Source organism: Streptopelia decaocto, assembly GCF_964273445.1.
Source record: "Streptopelia decaocto genome assembly, chromosome: 1".
NCBI lineage: Eukaryota > Metazoa > Chordata > Aves > Columbiformes > Columbidae > Streptopelia > Streptopelia decaocto.
This window is the reverse complement of record NC_138663.1, coordinates 94,406,175-94,426,541: the sequence shown is the minus strand read 5'-3', so window position 1 is coordinate 94,426,541 and position 20,367 is coordinate 94,406,175. Positions and strand designations below refer to the sequence as shown.

The window sequence follows — 20,367 nt, the reverse complement described above, 5'->3', positions numbered from 1 at the left end:
AACTGTTGAATATTATCGGATCTCTCCTGTCTTTGTAGAATCAGAAAGGCCATACATGTGTGTTCGTATCAATGCTCTGAAACTGGTAATCAAAGATGAAACCGTGACTTATCACACACATTTCTGTGGGAGCTGGTGGAAGCTGTAATCTGTGCTATGCACTTCATGGGTCATTAGGACATAAAAACCTTGGTCTGATCTCCTGATTTGTCACTATGAATAGGTTGTACCCCAGTGCATTTTGAAGAAAAAGATAGAACAAGACAGATTTTTCTTTTGCCTCCTAAATTAGTTATTTATGTATTTATTTTTCTAGTAATTTGGTAAATTGCTTAGTCATTTAGCATTACTGTTAAAATTTCATATTTGAGGAAAAAAACCACAGCCAAATCTTTCCTTTTTTATCTTGCTTTACAGGCAGGCGATTGGGCCTTTAGATGTTCACATCCTATTGTTTTGTATCAGTAAAATATTTCTTATGAAATTAGCAGTAAACAAAATATTTCTAGACTGCCTTATTTCTTTCTCAGAATTAATTCTCACTTTTGTCCGAATAATATTTAAACACATTAATAGTAAATGCTGTTAATTAGATTCAGTCTTTTTTTAGTGTGATTTTCATTAATCAGATTCTTACTTTAACTGAGTTATTTTACACAATCTGTGATCTTCCAGACATAGTGGGTTAAATAACTACAAATAAGCACTTTGAGGAGAAAGTATATTTTCAGGGCATGATTGCTTTTATACTTTCTCCTTGAGAATCTGAATTACAATTTATTCATTAGATACACAGATATGAACAACCGTCCATATCCTGTTGTAACTGTTACAGTATTAAATGAATGTGTTGTGGTCAGAGGTTTGGATCCTGTTTTTAGATGCATTGCTTGTATGATAAAGAAACATTAGAGATGGGGGAGAAGCACTGTTCAAGGTGAGGTTAGTCTATATGTAGGTGAAAGCAGCTTTTGAGGAACTGAGGAGACTGTGGCAAAGGTGTCCAGCAGATTCTACCTAATGTACATGGCTTTCTTGAACTCAAAACACTTTGCAGAGAAAACACCGATGTAAAAAAACACTTTATGAAGGAAGAAAACTCTGTGTGTGTAGAGACAGAAAACAGGTGAGCAGGGTTATTGGATACTTTTCTGCCGCAGACCATAAAGTGGACCTGGAAACTCAAAGTCTGGTATGTCTCTGTAGGATTCATTTGCCCAGGGCTGAGCTAGTTGCTTGGAAATTGCTTTGTAGACTTTAGGAAAGACCAAGAACCTATAAAGAATGAGGTGGATCACCTCCTGGGCCCTCGTCTTCTTCCCATGGGCTGTGAAAGGAAGCTAACAGGACTGGGTGTTTTGATCCTTAAGTTAGGAAAGATTAATTTCTTTCCTTCTTGGGTCATCAACTGGCTGATATGAGAATGTAGTGTCCAAGTCCCACCTCTGCCTTGAGATCAGAGCTGAGACTCACTAGTAGGGTTTCCCACAGGTATAGCTTTTAAAATTTTTTTTAATTTTTCCCTAATAAGAAATCCTGTAGTGAGTTAGAGTAACCAGTCATTCTCTGGTCAGGTCTTTCTGAAGTGAGGTGGGATGGAATAAGTTAAAAACCAAACCAACCAACCAAAGAAAAGAACCACTTACAGTAATTTTTATCCTTCTCCCTCCTTTTTAATAGTAAGATGTCTGAAGGTGTCTTTGGTCAATTCTTGCCCTTTGTTGCAGATTGTTCACAGGACCCTTGCAGCGATGCTGGGCTCTTTGGCAGCTTTAGCCACCTTAGCTACTGTTGGGGAGGTAAGTTGAGAAACTGTAAGGGCTCACTTTGGTTTTGGGTATGATACCATAAATTTCAGTGTTTGCACTGTTGTGTTGGGTACATGACACAGAAGTGTTTCATAAGAGAAAGATGCTAGAGCAGATATTGGTAAGGGGAAACATCTTGGGGAAAACAAGTCTGCCTAGGCTATAGACAAGAAGAGGAAAAAAAATTCAGTAGATGCTATTTTGTTCTGATTTGCAGGAAGCTGAGTACAACCATTTTCAGCTTAATTCAGAGTTACTTTAACACTGTTATTTTCAGTAATGTTAGGTTACCAAGCAAACCTAAATGGAAATACATTGCCTTATACTATCCTAACTAATTACACCGTCCAATCCTTTTGTTTCCCTCCCCTGCTTACTCTTGGTTGTTATTTAGTGAAACCTCTGATTGGTTGACTCAATTTTTCTCATAACTGCTCACCACATCATTTCTATGTTCCCTTAAATTCCCTTCGGTTTGTTCACACGTTAAGCAGTATGCTTTTCTTCTCTTACCAAAAGGGAAACAGAAGTGTACCATATAATTCAGTTATCTTTTATTTCTGTAGAGCTATGTAAGGAACTACTAGAGAAACCAATAGCCTAATGTAGGCTTTCGATAATGACCTGCTTAGGATGCTGGCTGTACTTTAAATTAGTAACAATCATAACAAAAGTAGTAATAATAATAGTAATAATGGCAATAATAAAGAGTCCTTTTTGTGTACCTTGTAGGAACACATTAATTTCCATCATAGCTTATTTAAATGGTTCTTCAATTAAGCGGAGTTTATATTTCATAGCTAATCACAAATTGGGTGTTTCGTGGCATTCACTGGTAATTGTATTTTTTGATTGCAGAGGCCAAGTATGGTCAAAGTGGTGGAGTGGATTGATTATGAGACACTGGCATTGCTGTTTGGAATGGTAACTAAAATGTATCTTTTGCTCTAAATGTGCTGAAATAATTACATTCAATATAGAGATGCTTCCCTGTTAATTGTACTTTACTGAGACATAATATGATGAAAATGTGGGCCTTAAGGGATTTATCAAAAAGGAAGATGATCAGACCTCTGAAGGAGCCTTTGGAAAATGTTGATCCTTTTCTATTTTGTGTTTGTTTGTAAAATTGTGTTAATAACATAGTAAAAATATCCTTGAGGTCTATAAATTGAGAGACCTGTTTAAGTGCCAAGTATTATCACTCTCATTTATCTTGTTAATTTTGTTTACTCAAAACCTTCCTCATACACACTCTGTTGGAAAAGTGATTTTCTTTTTCTTGGTGCTATGTTTGGAGCCAAAAAAAAAAGCAAACCAGAAATGGAGGAGAAATATCTGATTAGATTATAATAATATATTGTTGTAATCACTTTGCCCAGAGCTATTTATGGTAGAGCTGTCCAAGTGCTATTAAACTCTAACACAAAATATACAATATAAGAGACAAAATTACAATTAGTTGCCATTCTGAGCTTTTCTTATTTCCTGACACTGCTCCCTGCTCAATCCCTTCCCCACAAAAAAAAGAAAGCCAAAAAAAACCTGTTGAGAACAAAGACAGGACAGGAAACCTCTCAGAAATGTGGGAAAGTGCAAGTAATTATTGTAACTGCTGTCTTCTGCATTCTGTAGAGCATTACTGCAGAAAACAAGCACACTTATTGGCTTTTCTTGATTAATGACATAAGTGAAATACATTGAGTACTTAATGTATGATATGCACTTAGTCACTACAGATAAAATTCAACCAGACTAGTATGACATTTGTAGAACGTTTATGTTGAGGACTAAATTTCACCATATAATGCATTAACAAGAGATATTTGGCAGCTATAATGGATATCCTAATAGGAAGGTGATCAGATTCTCAGGACTTTGTCAGTGTCATGGTTTAACCTGAACTAGCAATATAACCAGGATAGCTGTTCGCTCACTCCCCACTCCCGACTCCCAAATAAGGGAGAGAATCAAAAGAGAAGGGAGAAACTTGTGGATTGAGATAAACACAGTTTAATAAAATAAAAAAATAACACTAATACACTACTACTACTAATCTATATATAAAGGAAAATAAAATATAAAATAAAAGATAGTCAATGCAATTCCTCACGAACTCCATCCACACCGAGCAGCCAGTTCCAGGCAGCAGCACCCTGGTCCTGAACAGTCGATCCTGGAGAGAGAAAAGAGAGGCAAAGGCAGAAAGGCCCAGAGGCCTCTGCAAAATGGCAGAATGGCAAAAGGCTGAACTAGAACAGGTCTTCATACCTGTCCAGAGAGGGCTAGCCGGAAGATCCCGACTCTTCTTAGATATGAAGCATGATGTTAATGGGATGGAATATTCTTACTGATCAGTCTGCATGTCAGTCAAAGTCTTCCCCATCCATGCCGCTCTTCCTGGCTGCCTCACACCTGTGGGCAGAGCTCAGAGGCTCTTAGTATTTAAAAAATTGACTATGTCCCTGTGTGTTATCTTCTTTTTCTCAAACTAAATCCAGACAATGACCATACTAGCTATGGAAAAGGAAGGTTTCTAAGTTTTTAACTCGTTTTCAGTCAAACCAGCACAGTCAGTTAAGAAGGACTTTTGCCAGGGTCACAAACTACATCGCTTTGTTTTTATGTAATAATTCAGTTGCAAGATATTATTTTTTTCTTCATCTTTTGGTAGATGATTTTGGTGGCCATATTTTCAGAGACTGGATTTTTTGACTACTGTGCAGTAAAGGTAGGTTTTTTTTTGTGGTACTCTTAACTGTTACTGTATTAATCAAGTTAGTATTTGATCAGATCTGTTACACCAAGCACTTTCTTTGAAGAACCTTTCTTAGGGCAGTGTGTATGTATCATATTAGAAAGGCGAGTTGTCAACTTGTAATTTTGAGAAGTCTCTTAGGGATGAAAGGAAGTCTTTAAGGCAATTCTTTTTCTACAGGCGAAAGGCAAAGGCCCCAGCAGGGTACATAAATACATGGACAATATAAAGCTGAGTTATTTCACTGAATTCCCCAGGACTGCAGTTCCTCTATAACTGAAATCCGTATTTATGCCTGACAGTGGAAGAGAGGAAGTATGGAAATGATCATTAGCTTTACAATTACACATGCTAAACGGCCACAGAACTTTGCACAGTAGCAAAACCAAAGATTACATGAAAAGGGTAATTCTGATGGATTGGTTGCAAAGCATTAGCTATGATGAGAGATTGCTTCACCTGCTGTGAAGCTTAATATTTTTAGAAAGGGTAGACAGAAAGAAAACAGAAGTGACAAGGAAGACTGCTTTGAGCACAGAACCCCTGAAAAAAACACAAGTGAACACAACCCCTGTCTGCATAGATGCCCAGACTGTGCAGCCACCTCCGTGCTGCTCTGAGGATGGGGAAGGTGTCCCAGTATGTGGAGGGGGTGGGAAGTCTGAAGTGCCTCAGCCCACCCGGGGACAGGCAGAAGGTGGGTGCTCAGCCTTGCTCCTGCCACAGACCCTCTTCATGCCTGGTGATGGAACACATTGTCTCTTCAGACTTGTTTCTTCCTCTGCATGATATAAATGTTTGCCCTCTTCCACAAAGTATTTCCTCGCTAAATTAATTAGTGTTGGAGAGGGTGCTGTTGGAGATGCATGAAGTAGTAAATACCCTGAGATCACTCTTGCCTCATGTTTGATGAAGTTGTTTTATCTGTCATGTTTTGAAATTAAGATAGAGTGATCATTCTCTTAATTTTGTTAATATTTGTTTGATTTTATTAGGCTTATCGATTCTCCAGAGGCAGGGTATGGGCCATGATTACACTTTTGTGCCTCATTGCTGCAATTCTTTCTGCATTTCTGGACAATGTTACCACTATGCTGCTCTTTACTCCAGTAACCATAAGGTACTTTATTGTTATGGGTTTGGATTTGGTGTTTTATGGCCAGCAATTAGTAGTAGACATGTGTGCAAAGTGCTTGTTTGGAGTTCTTTTGATGGAAATCAAGATGGAAATCAAAACTTCAAATACTTTTATTGTAGCAGAGTAAAGAACAAACATTTTCAAAGGGATGCGTTGCCTTTTCCCTTTTATGTTAATAGTGAGCACCTATCTGAAGCCTGTTGTACTGCCTTGGCAGCTGACTGTTCTGGTTTGTCTGCGTATCTGAACTGCAACAGCATATTGCACCAAATGATTTTTTTTTTTTCCTGTAAGCTGAGAGAAATTTTTAATTAAAGCTGTGTTGTCCCTTACTGGCTAATGTAGACATATAATTTTAGATAGTAATTTATGTTTTAGGGAAGTTGTTATCCCTTCTAATACTAGTGACAAATAAATTAAAAAACTCCCCAGATTTCAACTAAAAGCTTTGTTTTGGAATATGAGAATCTGATGGTGATCATGACATTGATATAGCCACTGGTTAATTCCACAATTTGAGATTAGATATTTGGAAGTTTTAATAGAGAACAGTGAAGTTAAGTACTTCATATATCTGTAAATTAATAACACATGATTTGCAACTACATTTAATCAATGTGTGATAATAAATTACTGTTTAACCCAAATTTAACCCGTGCCTGGCCAGGAAAATCTGGTTAATCCAGTTCAGTTTCTGAAAGACCTAGTGTGTTTTTAAAACAATCCTGAGTGATGTAATATTTGCAGTCATCATCACATTAAAGCACACCAAATTCTGTTAAGATATGCTTCCTCTTTAAAATGTAGTGTAAAGCAGTAAAAACCAATTTTGCAAGTGGAATTTATTCTAGATTGGGAAACAGCCGATGAATGAAAGCTCCATTTGTCTTCTGTCAGATTATATTTTAAAGAGATCACTTTGCCTGACTCCAATCAATAATTTCACTTCTAGCAATAAAAATCACTGGAACTATTAAGCACCAACTTTTCTTTAGCTGTGTTGCAGAATATTTTGAATTAACTATAATTTGGAATAGATTGAAATCCAGACATCAGTGCATCATGAACTACTGTTCACAAGCAGAGCATTTACTCGATTTTCAAAGAATCATAGAACAACCCAGGTTGGAAAGCACCTTGAAAGATCATCTGGTCCAACATTTCATGGGAAAGGCAGCGTGGATGAGATCACGTAGCACACTGTTCAGTTGCATCTTGTAAACCTCCAGTGATGGAGAGGTGGTTCCAGTGACTGTTTTCACAATAATTTCTTTTTGTTTGTTTTTCTGCTGTTGAGGTAAAATCTCTCCCAGTACAACTTGTACTCATGCCCCTTGTCTTTTCCATGTGACTCCTTGTGAAGAGATAGTCTCTGTCTTTGTAGCCACCCTTTAAGTACTGGAGTTTTATACTAAATGTATACTAAGTACTTTAGTTTTATACTAAATGAATTGCACTGAAGAAGGGGGAATTCAGTATGCAGGAAACAACATTTGTATTTGTATTTGAATCAATATCAAAGCTAAAATAAAAAATTATCTTGCTTAGTAAAACTAAATAATTGCCTGTTTCTAAAAGCTTCATACTAGGGGTTATTTTTTGTTTTTATCTTACTGCCATTGTCTTCAGCCCTTGTCTACAGCTTCACTAGGTTGTGCCGTGCTGTCATTGCCATGGAGATAAAGCTTGCAGAAAATCCTACTGACTCTATGAACATAAGGATTTATATTTCTGTTAACAAGACATAAAACATGATCCTTATTTCACTCTGTTGTAAGCTGATAAAAAAAAATAATAACTACTCCCTTTTAGCTATAATATATTTTCAAGTTACTTTTTACTGAGAACTGGAAAAGGCTAATGGTTGTTCATGTGGGAAATTGTGTAACTAGGGTAAGTAAACTGAAGAAGTTTGATCCTACCATATATAATAGCTAACACATTCTGATGGTTTTATACTTTGGGCTTGGCCTTTCTTGGCATATATTCTTTCTTCAGGCTATCAGAAAGAAGGAATCACTAAGGAAAAGTTAAATATAATGTAAGGTTATATTTTGAAACATTCAGAAATCAAGGAGTGATGGAGGTAAAATTACAAGTATGATTTTGGTCTTGTACCACAATTGGTACAATTGGGCCAGCACTACAAGAAAGTACTCTTCAACAGCATAATTTTATACTGTTGGGGAAATAGTGTATTTTTGCACACTTATTTTGTTCTGGAGTTTTTACGTGATAATCTATGTGTCACCTTACAGTGTTTTTTTTGAGATTTAAATTGACAGTCTTGGTGACAGTGTAAGTCTATCAAGTTGAGCTTCTGTGCAATACACTCTTTCCTCTTTGAAATATAGGTTTTAATAATACACACTTAGACTGAACAGTAAAGCTCAGCTCTTCATACAGGGAAACATATGACAGCACTACAGTGAAAGGAGCCCTAAGAAAGGATTCTTGTTGCCCACTCTTCTTCCCACCCTATATTAGGTAGAGAGGACAATAATTTAAACGTGGATTCCATCCTGACACACCAGAGCAACATTTTGATAAGCCATGAACAGAAAAGGAGTCGTTCCTTATTCCTAAGTGCTTAGGTGTGACCTTAACTTTCAGCCCTTAATACCATGGCCCAAGTTTAAAGTCAAATGTTTCCTTCAGAAATTAGTGGATTGTGCAGATCTGTGAGTAAATGTAATTTGTGCTAGTTGAAGTAGTCTGTGTGAAGCTTACTGTGTGTAAGTGGGCTCTGAGTTGAAATGGATCATGAGGAGTCAATCCCAGAATTTGCCAGAGTACTTAAGATAGTTCTTATTAAAGAAGAATTTTACTTATTAAAAAAGCATCTTACTAAAGAAGGATTAAATATTTTTAACTGCTAAAATATTTTGAGATTTTTTAAAATAATGAAGAGTATGTATTTTCTACTCTTTTTGCATTACAAATAGAAATACTCGTGATCGAGCTTTTAGAGAAGGGGAAAAATAGCAACAGAATAAGCTGGGTGAACTTAGGCTGAAAGCTGAGGTCTCTAACAGATCATTCATGGCTTATAGGTTGCCTGTGCAATTCTCTACCACTGCTTCCCTCATGAAAGTTAATAACTGATGGTGAGTGCAGAGCCTGCAGCTGCCCAGCATAGTTTTCCATAGGTCAGTGTAAGCTGGGGACTGTGGGTTAAAAACTTGTATGATGCCAAAAATTTGAAAATATATTTTCTGTGTAGTTGATTACTTTTAATGAAATACTTTTTTGAACGCATAAATTTTGTTACCATTAATTATTGCATTATAAATGTAAAAAACCCTTTTTTTTCATTTATATTGCTATAATTACTGTAGCACATAGAATTTAGCACAATTAAACTTTAACAATATACACACACAAATATGAATGTTTAAAATCCTGTAATTTTTCAGTGGAATGACTATTTTTAAGATTTAAAGTAATCTAGTCATAGAATAAGAGGTTATTTTCATTTTCTTTATGCCGCAGGCTCTGCGAAGTTCTTAATCTTGATCCTAGGCATGTCCTGATTGCAGAAGTAATCTTCACAAATATTGGGGGGGCTGCCACAGCTGTTGGGGATCCTCCAAACGTGATTATTGTTTCAAAGGAGGAGCTGAGAAAGAAGGTATGTATTGCAAGCTGTTCGGCTACTAAATCTAAGTATACATGTTGACTTACGCAGTGTTGAACCTTCTCCTCCTCTAAACAGCCGTATAGACAGAAAACATTCCACTTCTTCTGCTATGCTATTCCTTTCTTAGTAGGATGACCAGACAGAACGGAGTGATGTTTTGGGGAGAAAATTACGATGAAGAATAGATGTTTTGATATGGGCTGAGAATACCAGATTTCCCTTTGTATTTTTTTTGGTGTGGGAGGAGGGTTTATTTGTCAATGGAAAAGGGAAGAAAAAAGCCAAACAATGTAGGGCAACAACTTAGGGAAAAAAGGAAATATGAAAATGAAGATAAAAATCCAAGCTTTTTTTGTTTGTTTGTTTTGGCTTTTTTTTTTTTTTTTATTCAGAATAGGCTTTCTCTCAAAAGTTAAATATATTGAGACAAGTTGGTTCTTTTTCAGAAACTTCAGACCAGAAATAGTTGTCTATACACAAACCCCCACAACATGAGGGTCTGTGTTGCCCCATAGACCCATGTCACACAAATCTCCACTGCAGGCAGAGACTTTGTCCTTCAGCTGCAGCCCAAGGGGATGTGGGGCTAAGAGGAGAGCAGGTCTCCTCCCGTGAAGCACAGACCACAGCTGCCTCCCACCTCCTGCCAACACTGTGGTCTCCCCAGGCTGCAGTGACAGATTTTAACTTCCAGCACTTGGCTCTCCTATTTATGTCATTTTGCTGGGTGACTGGTGCCAAAGGGAAGGGGAGGCTATGGTGGCTGGTGCTGGGTGGGACTGCAGGACCCCTGCCAACAGAACTGTCCTGGTTCCACCATCTCCTCCCACCCACGTGGCCCTCTCTGCCCTGTGGAGGGCAGAGCCACTTCCAGCAGGTGTTCACGTTTGCAGCCTTCAGCCTCTGCATGGAGTTGGTTGTGTGAGCTTTCCGTGCTTCTAGCTGTCCCTTCTACCCTTGATGCAGGAAGGCATCAAGTCCTGCTTCTGCCTCTGGCACTGTGCTCCCCGCTGTTGTCATCACTTAAAAGAATGAATCCTGTTTGCAATTGCTGACCTAAAGATATGTAAATCCTTCCAGTTTTAGGTCAGTCTGCTCATATAACAAAGATAAGAGTGACTTGCAAAACCCCTAATCATGAACTACAGACACTACTGACCTTGCAGCTTTAGACATTTTGAAGCCTGCACAATTAGTTGAGTCTTGCTTTAACACACATCTCAAGACTGTTGGATAAAGTGTCCTTTAGCTGAATGTTGCTCATTATATGCTAAAAAGATTATATAATGCAATATACAAATGTGTAACCAATTGGCTCTTTAAGATTTGACTGTAGTGATGGAATTTTGTATATAATTAACGCCTTTTACTTTTCTTGCTGGCATGCTGGCTTTATTCCAGCATCCATACTTGCACAACCCTGTAATAAAACAGTATGTCGTCTCTGTGTGCTAAATTTTGTATGCGCACTGGCTAAAGAGCCCTGTTTTTGGGACAACACTGGTATCCCTTGGTGTGTCACCCGTCTCTGGAGTGCTGTGGGCAGCAGGGAGCAGTCTGCTTGGGATGGAGGGGGCAGCCTCTCCTGGGCCCGGGCACCTCTGCTCTCCTGCCCCTGCACCACCACCACCACCAAGCATCAAGATGGGAAGGGCAGTAATGTAACAGGCAAGTCTTGTCAGGACACCAGGCATGTGTTTTCTGTTTTGTCCAGTTGTCGTAAACCCCAAAATAAATAAATTTAAAATAATTCAATGTAGTGTATGGGCTAGTGTGAAAATACCTGCACAAGTGGGGTTAGAGAATAGTAGTATAAGATTCTAGTTTTTATTTGGACTCAATTATGTTTCTATTTCTTTACCAAAAAAGAATGGCTTCTAATTAACTGATTACACTCAAATTAATTAAGGACTTTCCAGGTTGGAAAATGTCTTTGAAAGGTCATAGTATTTAATAAATTGAATGTTTACCTTCAAAATATTTGAAACGTGCTGTAATTAGTTTTGAGACTCTGTAAAATTCCTGGTTGAGGGTATGATAGCTAAATTTTACAGTTTTAAATATGAAATCTGTGCAACTATTTAAACCATATTTTCTAAAAGAGAATAATTATCACCTGCCATGCAGGCCATTTTCCTAAATTCTCGGAAACTCATAGTCTCTGTAGAACCTTTAGAAGTGGCTGTAAACATGGGAAGCAATTAAGCAATCACATTGAAGGGGAACAATTTTACGTTTCTCTTGAATGAGATATTGATAATTTTAGGAGGACTCAGATGTATTATATAAATATCCTAGCAAATGTGACATTTTAGTGAATTCTGTGTTTGAAACAAGCAGAAAAACTTTCCAGATGTTTTCACTCCTGATTGTTTTCAGATCTCTGTTGCACCACAGAAATGAGGATGTAAGAAAATATATCAGATTCAACACAGGACCATGGTGCTTCTACTTCTTTCCTATATTCTCAAATGTTATACCTCTGTATATAAATAAAAGAGGGTCAAAGGCCTATCCTTGGCTCTGCGACTGAATGACATGGCCTGGTCCTCATGACATGACATGACATGAATGACATGACATTAGGTCCTCACTGCTTAGGGCTCACCCCCTCTAAAGGAGATTTTCCTGGGAGACCACTGACGGGAGTAACTGGATAAAGCCAAGACTGAGGACGAGACCATCTGACCTCTTACACTCTGTGCTGTTTAACTCATAGCATGATTCCTAATTTTATCTGTCTGCTCCAGGAGTAGAAGAAACATAGACACTCTTGTCTTGTTTCTGAAACTTCATCTAGTAAATGCTGACGTGAGGAAGTGTTTTATGATCAACCCTAAATCTGCCTCTAAAATTCATGGCATCTCTGCTATGATTGTATCAAGAAAAAGTTATTATTTTTCTTAAGTGTTTAAGCAGTAAAAGTGAAGTAAAAGTAGAACCAGCACTTAATGCAGTATTTTTAATAGTATCTGTTATGATGCTTTCTTACAGAAAATACCTGGGTTTTGCCTCTTTTTAGCATTATGGTAATGTTTTTCCCATTCTAGAGAATTTTTATCCTTGATATAGTCATTGAAATTCCCCTTTTCACCCCCTTGCACTTCCTTTTCAGTGTTATTTTTGCATAGTAAATACAGAAGTACTTGGACAACTGCCCCTGTAGGAGGCTGAATAGCGTATGGCACTATGTGGGTGATTGGTTTTTATATTAGATGTGATCAAGAGGAGAATTTTACCAGTCTTCCCAAAGTTTTACTGTTGTGCATCAACCTCTAAAAGCAGCCTAGTAAGATATTATGGAAGTTTACACTTTCTTAAGGAACCTTGGTTTTTAAATCAACACGAAATGAAGTACAGCCTTGTTACTTTGGGTGTTGTTATTGGGTTATAGTGTTGGAAATGCTTTAATCTTTGTTTACTGTAGTGCTGGAGAGATTTTTCTCCCTAGCTTCTGGGGAAAACTCATGTCATATTAAGAATATTTTATTCAAAGTATGCTTGAATAAATAAGATTTTTTGTTACAGTTTACTCATTAAAATGTAGGGATAAGTCTGATTATTTGTCGTGAGATACAAATGGATGCCAAAAGGATTTTTTCTTTGTAGGAATGGTTAATTTATAATACTGACATATTCCCTACCATCATGCCTGGAACCAGTGGAACATTTGCATAATAGGAGAGGAAAATTTGTTGTATTCTTGCTTGTTCTTGGACTTGGAAGAAGTTTCACAAAATAGTATTTATGTTGTGATTTTAGGGAAGGAAAATAAGAGTTTTCATTAAGAACAAATGGAAAACTCATTCAGTGAATACAAAACTTTTTAAATTTTTTTACTACCTTCAGAGTACAGGCTATTGTTAGCAAAATTATATTTTCATGGTGAAGAGATATGTGCTTGAGACTTTGAGAACGCAATTTTTATAAGCATGATTGGGTGTGAACATATTCAAAATGGGTCGTTGCTTTCCGAAATTTTGAATATTAAGTCCACTATATTTGGGAATCTCACAGGTATCTACAGTCATGACTTTGAAATCAGAAGTTGCCTGTGCTCTAAGCTTAGGCTGTGATTACAAGTTCTTTAGGGAATGGATGTTGAATAGGTCTCCAGAGCAAAACAATGGTGTGAACATAGCGTGCAAGAGTGTATTGAGCTTTAATCTGCCTAAAAGAGGAAATGAGAAGAGCAAAGGGAGTTTTAGCATGTGCTAGCCACTGGATTATTTACTGTGTTTGTTAGCATGTCATAAAGGTTGTACTGTTAATCTGATGTTTGCTGAGGATCTTAGGGTTTCAGCATCCACTTATTGCTGCCATTTAAAAGGAATTACCTGGAAAATGGGTAGCCATCAGGTTCTGCTCTTCTGCCTTTCAGAGACTTCCAGCCTTCACGCTGAAATTTAACATGATGTGATATTTAGTTGATTATGTTTCATGAAAAATTGTGGTACCAAAAATCTATGAATGGAGGTAGACAATTCTGAAAAATGGAAGAGAGAAAATCCTGTGTATATATCTATAAAGGTATTTCAAGCACGGGAAGGATTGAAATGGGTTGGATTGAAATGAAATGGATTCCCATAGTTTACTAGGCTATTTTTGTTGAGTTTGCTGGATACAAGCTTGTAGAAACTTTTAATCAATTTGTAGAACTCCTACCTTTTCTGTCAATATTTCATTGATTCCTTTTCTGAAGAAAAACTTAAATACTAGGTAAGGAACATGAAATAAAATTTATGGGTTTATGGCTAATTTCAGATTTTTCCCAACTCTGCATGAAGTAATCATTAAAGAATATACTGCAAGACAAAAAAGGATGTTTGCCGGTGTCTCATATAAGTATTATCTTCATGTAACTGTGTTAAACCTTCAGTGATTTCTGGCTCAGCAACCTCATGAGCAGTCACTGCTGAGACAATGTAGATCTCAGTCACTCAGCTAGAAGGGATGTTTAAACCAGTGTAGAAATAATACATTAGTCTTGCTCTTTCTCATTGTATTAGTTTTAAAATATTAAGTAAAGGGCATTTTGGCTAGAAGGACAGTGTTTTCTGCTCCCTGAACTGCTGCATCCAGCTATAATTTTTTGCTTTCTCTTTGCTCTAAAATGTCAGATTTCTTCTGGAAAGGTCTGAATTACTAGAAGTTAATTTCACACCTCCAAAAGCAAAAACAAATTAACAATCAGGATGATAGAAACTTAGTATTTTAGGGAAACAATATGATACTTGCTCCTAATATGAAATTAATATATTAGACTTTGCATTTAAATGTATAAACCAGGGAAAGATGCCCACTCTGTTTCAGCTCTGAATTGGTAGGCAGTGGAACCTTTAGGCTGTTTTCTTGCTAAAACAAAATCTTTAGATTTTCTGTCGACTGGGGAGCAGAAGAAATATAACACAATCAGCATAGCCTCAAGTAAGGGACATTTGAAGCATGCATTGTATTTATCTGATGGATCGAAATCTCCTGGAAGAAAAGTATTTCTTGCCTATTGTGCATGTCAATTCTATTTCAGTCTATTGTGCAGGAAAAAGAAAATCTTTATGAAAATGACATTTTGTTGTATGCATCAGGCATGTGGAGCACTTTAATGTGTTTTTACAATGCTGAATGCTGGCCCCAGCAGTGCAGAGAACTCAGGAGGTACGAAATGTGTTATCCACAGCCACAAGTGTATGAATGTAGGCTCTATGGAGATGTTCCATGCCCTTTCAAGGGTGAGGGAAAGGGACCAGGAACAAGTGATGAAGTAACTGTATCACCATCTTGCTATCCTCTGCTGCATCATAGAATCATAAAACAGTTTGGTAGGAGAGGACTTTCAAAGGTCGCCTAGTCCAACCCCCTGCAATGAGCAGGGACATCTTCAACTAGATCAGGTTGCTCAGAGCCCCGTCCAGCCTGGCCTGGATCTGGATCTTCCACCTCTCTGGGCAACCTGGGCCAGTGTTTCCCCACCCTCATTGCAAAAAACATCTTTCCTCATGTCTAGCATTATTTATATCTGTGGTACAAAGTAAGCCTTTTAGTCTCTTGAAGTTCTTCAGAAGCTGTCAGTTCACTATGAGCTACTTGACAATGTCTGGTGTGAAACTTGCCTTTTCCTTCCCTGAAAGTATATTTTGTGTGATGCAGAGAGGCTGGCACTAAGCAACCAGCCTAAACCATCAGGGTGGGCAGTGAACTGTTTTTCACCTGAGCCCTTCTGATACCAGCCATAAAAAGGAGTGTAGTTAATAGTCCTCAGCCTCCTCATCACGACAGGGTACAAGTTGTCCAAGGCTAGTGATGGTCAGGATTCGTTTTCACTCAGTCTCTTGTGAAGGAAATGGGAAAGAAAGCCAAGAGTGAGGGATGAGAATTGAACCCAGCCTTGCACTGTGACAGACAATACTGTCATGCAAGCTCTTACCTGAAATAGGCATTCTCCCTGTTAGAAAACGATTTGTTTCGGCTGAATTGGAAAGCTGTTCTGCAGTTGCAGCAGAGCAACATATTTTCTTTTTCCCCAGGGATCTCAGAGTTAAGGAAGATCAATAGGGTGATATTAAAGAAGTTTTGCAAAATCCTGAATCTCAGCCCAACTACTCTTTGAAAAGTTTGGGTGAGCTCCTGCATAGGATACCAAAATATCTAGTAAACAATCTTTTTCTCTTGTACTGGTGTCTCCAAATCACTTCTAAGGCTCATCTATGTTAGCTCTTATGTCATGAAGCTGTGTTAAAGCTGATTATATTTTTTTTTAAAGAGCATTGTGATGTCCACCTTATTTAAATTCCTTTCAGCTATCAGTCAAACCTGAGACCTCCTTCTTAACCACAGCATTTCAGTTTGCCTTCTAGGTTGATGTGATTTTTGTTTTCACAGAGAAATTAGTTTTGTGAGTTTCAGGCAGCACATTTCTCATGCTTTATTTTTTATTCAAGAATCTTCTGCATTGTGATATTTCAGTAAGAAAGAACAATTGTTTTACTCTAGAAATGGTGTGATATTCAAATGGTAGAAGCAAGTGACTTTGTAAATCTTTGTGCTTGTTTGCAATAATATACTTAAATTCAATGCCATTAACACATGATGGAGACATCACACATTTAAATTTGAGAGTTTCCAAGGATTCTTTGAGTTCCTATTTCTCGCCTTTTTATTTATTTATTTTTAAATTTTATTTCCTACATTAGCAATTAGCTTTATACTTGAGTATCTCTGCAGGGAATTTCTGCTGGTATACTCTGCCTGGTAGCTGGCATCCTTCTTTATGACATGGGCACATTGCTGCCAGCGTAAGAAAAGCTTCATGTCCACTGATCTTTTTAAGACTAGGTTGAATGCAAAAGTAATTTTCCTGATTCTGGTAATTCTAGGTTGAGTATATTCTGATGACCTCTAATTACTTTATTTCTCCTCAACTAGCTGTTTCCCAGTCGTTTTGTTTTTCAGAAGATAAAATGTTTTCCAGTCAGATTTAGACATTGTTATTATGCTGGTGTAGCTTCAATGTTTTTGCGGCTTAATTCCTTTCAACTTTCTATCTCTCCTCAGGTCATTTTAGAGACTGTACGAAATGAAATACTTATTTTGCATACTTCCTGAGCTCTTTAATGGCACATTGTCAATACCTGAGCATTTTCCAAATCAAGGCCAGTTCACCTTGTTTTTAAGGATTATGATTTTTCTGGCTGAAATCTTCTGATTTTTTTTTTTTTGGCTGCAATCTTAGAGGCAATTGATATAGAAATGCATTTAAAATGGCTGCAATTAAGGAAATATACATGGGGATATGTAATTTATATACTTTGGGGGCAGGTCTTAAAAACATCGAGCCTTCACAAAATTTCAATTATATATATATATATATTTTTAATTGTTATTTGTAACTTTCCTAGAGTTGTGAATGTTGATTTCATCATTCATAGAAATGTCTCCTGTAGCTCTGAATCTCTCACTTGATACCCAGAGGCCAACCTTTCTGAGCATTTATAAAAATTGACTTGTAAAGTCTTTCTTGTAGAAATGTCAGACATTTCACTGGCTGACCTATTATGTAGGCAAACTGAATGATGGTATATTATTGTCCTTTGTGGTATCATGTTTTTCTGTCCAGTTCTTAAAATAATCTTATTCCAATTCCTGAAGAGTCTTCTTTCTACTTTCATGAAAGAAATGGCAGTAGCCGGGTTATAATGAAAGGTCAGTGAATGAACAGGTATAGAATTTCACCTTTTAGTGGCTGGAGAGTAGAACAGGTAAGGAATCTACCATTAAATAGCAGCTAAGGGTGGTATCTTTAGCTCATGAAGCTGAAATATGTATTTTTAATAGAACCAAATTCTAATCCTAGGTCTGTATATTTATGTTTGAGATTTAACTGTCTGCAAACTATGGATCTTTTGCAAGAGTATCTTTGTCTGGGTACAAAAGTTATTTACGACTTTAATCAGTTTCTTGTGTTGTGTATTATTTTTGTGCCCTGTGGTGCAATGGAGAAACTTTTCCTTTTTTGAACCAGGGACATTTTGGCCGGGGCATTTCCATATAAAATCTTTCAGTAGGAGGCAATATAGCTTTCTAAAATTTGTCTTAGCATTACAGAAAGTTCGTAGGTAGCACAAAGGTATTAGGTAAAAGGCAAGTCACTGTCATCCTTGTAGAGACATAGAGGTGTGTCACAGGGAGAGCCCATGACTTTCTAGAGTTTCTGGGAAATCTGTGGATGCTCTGAAATTTCAGTTTGGACAACCTGAGGTATCCAGGGCTTGAACCAATGTTTCTTCCAAATGTGAGAGGGCTGCTCTGCTGGGTTCACCAGTTCATACAGCCTCTGCTCTGTGAATATAAGACAGTTCCTTGCTACCAGAGTTGCTGGATGTGATTGGCTTTGGAGCATCATGGACAACTTATGTTTGGAAAGGCAAGTCATGACTATTTCAGAAAATCCCAGCCCAAAGGATAACTGGGATCCACTACAGTGTGCGTAATATGGAATCACGGAATAATTCTGTTGAAAGCGGCCCTGGAGTCCAACGTCCTGTTCAAAGCACGGCTAACTTCAAAGTTTTAGGGTGGGTTGTCCCTATTCATTCTCATTGCTTAAAACAGTAGCTTTTTAATATATCCTGCCTAATCTTTTTGAGAACACGTTCATTAAAGTTTTTCATTGTGCAAAATGTAAATAAATGTGTCCATTTATTAAGGAGGCAGAAAAATAAATAGACTATTGACATATCATGTTTTTATTGTAGAAGAATATTTGTGAATTTAGATGAAATTTTTGTTCAGATAGAATTGTCATAAAAATCCATGTTGTTATCAGTTTAAAACAAAAACTGGTCATTAAAAATTAACTATTTATGTGGCTCAGTGTAATTTTAAATGAATTTACAGCAATTCAAGTGATGAAAGTGAAAGTTAATGATTCGGTTTGGTTTTTATTTTTCTATCTGTGTCAGAAACACTAGATGTATTTCAGAATAACTCATGATCCTATTTTTTAGTTCTCTGAATTAAATTGTGATGTGGCTCGTCTCCTAGAAATAGATGAAATACAGCATAAACTATATTTGGAATTTACTTTATTGGTTTGTATTTATTATTAGTTGCTTAAATACATATAGTTGAATACTTTTCCCTGTAGGTAATATGGGAAAATAACTGATTTTTAATTTAGATTTTCATTTTTATTTCTAGGGATTGGATTTCGCAGCCTTCACAGCACATATGTTTGTTGGTATCTGCCTTGTTGTTCTGGTCTCCTTTCCTTTTCTCAGACTTCTTTACTGGAACAAAAAACTTTACAATAAGGAACCAAGTGAAATTGTTGGTGAGTGTGAGCATGAAAACATTTTTATTATCACTACATTGAATATGTGCTAAATAGAAACTGAATAGTGCCTACTCCAATATTGTCCTCAAATGGAAGTGCCCACTCTCAGTCTCTGAATGATATATATATATATATATATATATATATTTTAAATAAGAATTTAGATTTTATTTCTAGTAGTGATATTTTCTGGCTTTTAGAAATGGATGTTTTTTCTGGTGCTAAGGTTGAGGTGTTGACGTGAATTATTAAATATCTTTCAAAATTTATAGGGATATTTTGCATCATTTATAGCCATAGGCTAGAATACCAGGGTGTTCTGCATCACAACAGATAACATTTACTCAACATATTGAGTTCACAAATCTAGCCTTAGAAATATACCAAGTTTCCCTTCTCATAGGCATAGTACACCGATACTTTCCCTCACTGCTGGCTTTCTTCCCCTGTATCTTTACAGCAATCTTTTCCAGGTCTGTGGTCACTGAAGGATATTTCATCAAGAGTAGAAGAACTTTCCAAGTTCTTTCCAGCTTGTCTCTGTGGCTCTTCCAAACTTGTATTTCCACCATGCATAATTTCTAGTCAACTGGCAGCCTCTGGAGAGCCTTGAGAGACTAAATGGTATACTTTGTACCACAGATATGAACAATGTTAGACATGAGGAAGAAGTTTTTTACAATGAGGGTGATAAAACACTGGCCCAGGTTGCCCAGATATGTGGTAGATGCCCCATCCCTGGAGACATTCCAGGCCAGGCTGGATGGGGGTCTGAGCAACCTGATCTAGTTGAAGATCACAGCATCACAGAATGTCAGGGATTGGAAGGGACCTCAAAAGATCATCTAGTCCAATCCCCCTGCCGGAGCAGGAACACCTAGATGAGGTTACACAGGAAGGTGTCCAGGTGGGCTTTGAATGTCTCCAGAGAAGGAGACTCCACAACTCCCCTGGGCAGCCTGTTCCAGTGTTCTGCTACCCTCACTGAGAAGAAGTTTCTTCTCAAATTTAAGTGGAACCTCTTGTGTTCCAGTTTGTACCCATTAACCCTTGTCTTACCATTGTTTGTCACCAAGAAGACCCTGGCTCCATCCTCATGACACTCACCCTTTATATATTTGTAAACATTAATGAAGTCACCACTCAGCCTCCTCTTCTCCAAGCTAAAGAGACCCAGCTCCCTCAGCCTTT

The 20,367-nt window shown here is 37.3% G+C and overlaps 1 protein-coding gene across 1 annotated transcript in view; it reads left to right on the top strand.

The window, feature by feature from the left end:
- Positions 1-20,367, top strand: part of OCA2 (OCA2 melanosomal transmembrane protein) — a gene marked incomplete at its 5' end in the record, with an annotated part of 179,585 nt that overhangs the window by 57,342 nt on the left and 101,876 nt on the right. The window contains 6 exons of the mRNA XM_082057575.1: positions 1,728-1,799; positions 2,667-2,732; positions 4,483-4,539; positions 5,562-5,686; positions 9,197-9,335; positions 19,041-19,173. Of these exons, the coding sequence (XP_081913701.1) occupies positions 1,728-1,799; positions 2,667-2,732; positions 4,483-4,539; positions 5,562-5,686; positions 9,197-9,335; positions 19,041-19,173 (592 nt within the window). The remainder of the gene's footprint in view (positions 1-1,727; positions 1,800-2,666; positions 2,733-4,482; positions 4,540-5,561; positions 5,687-9,196; positions 9,336-19,040; positions 19,174-20,367) is intronic.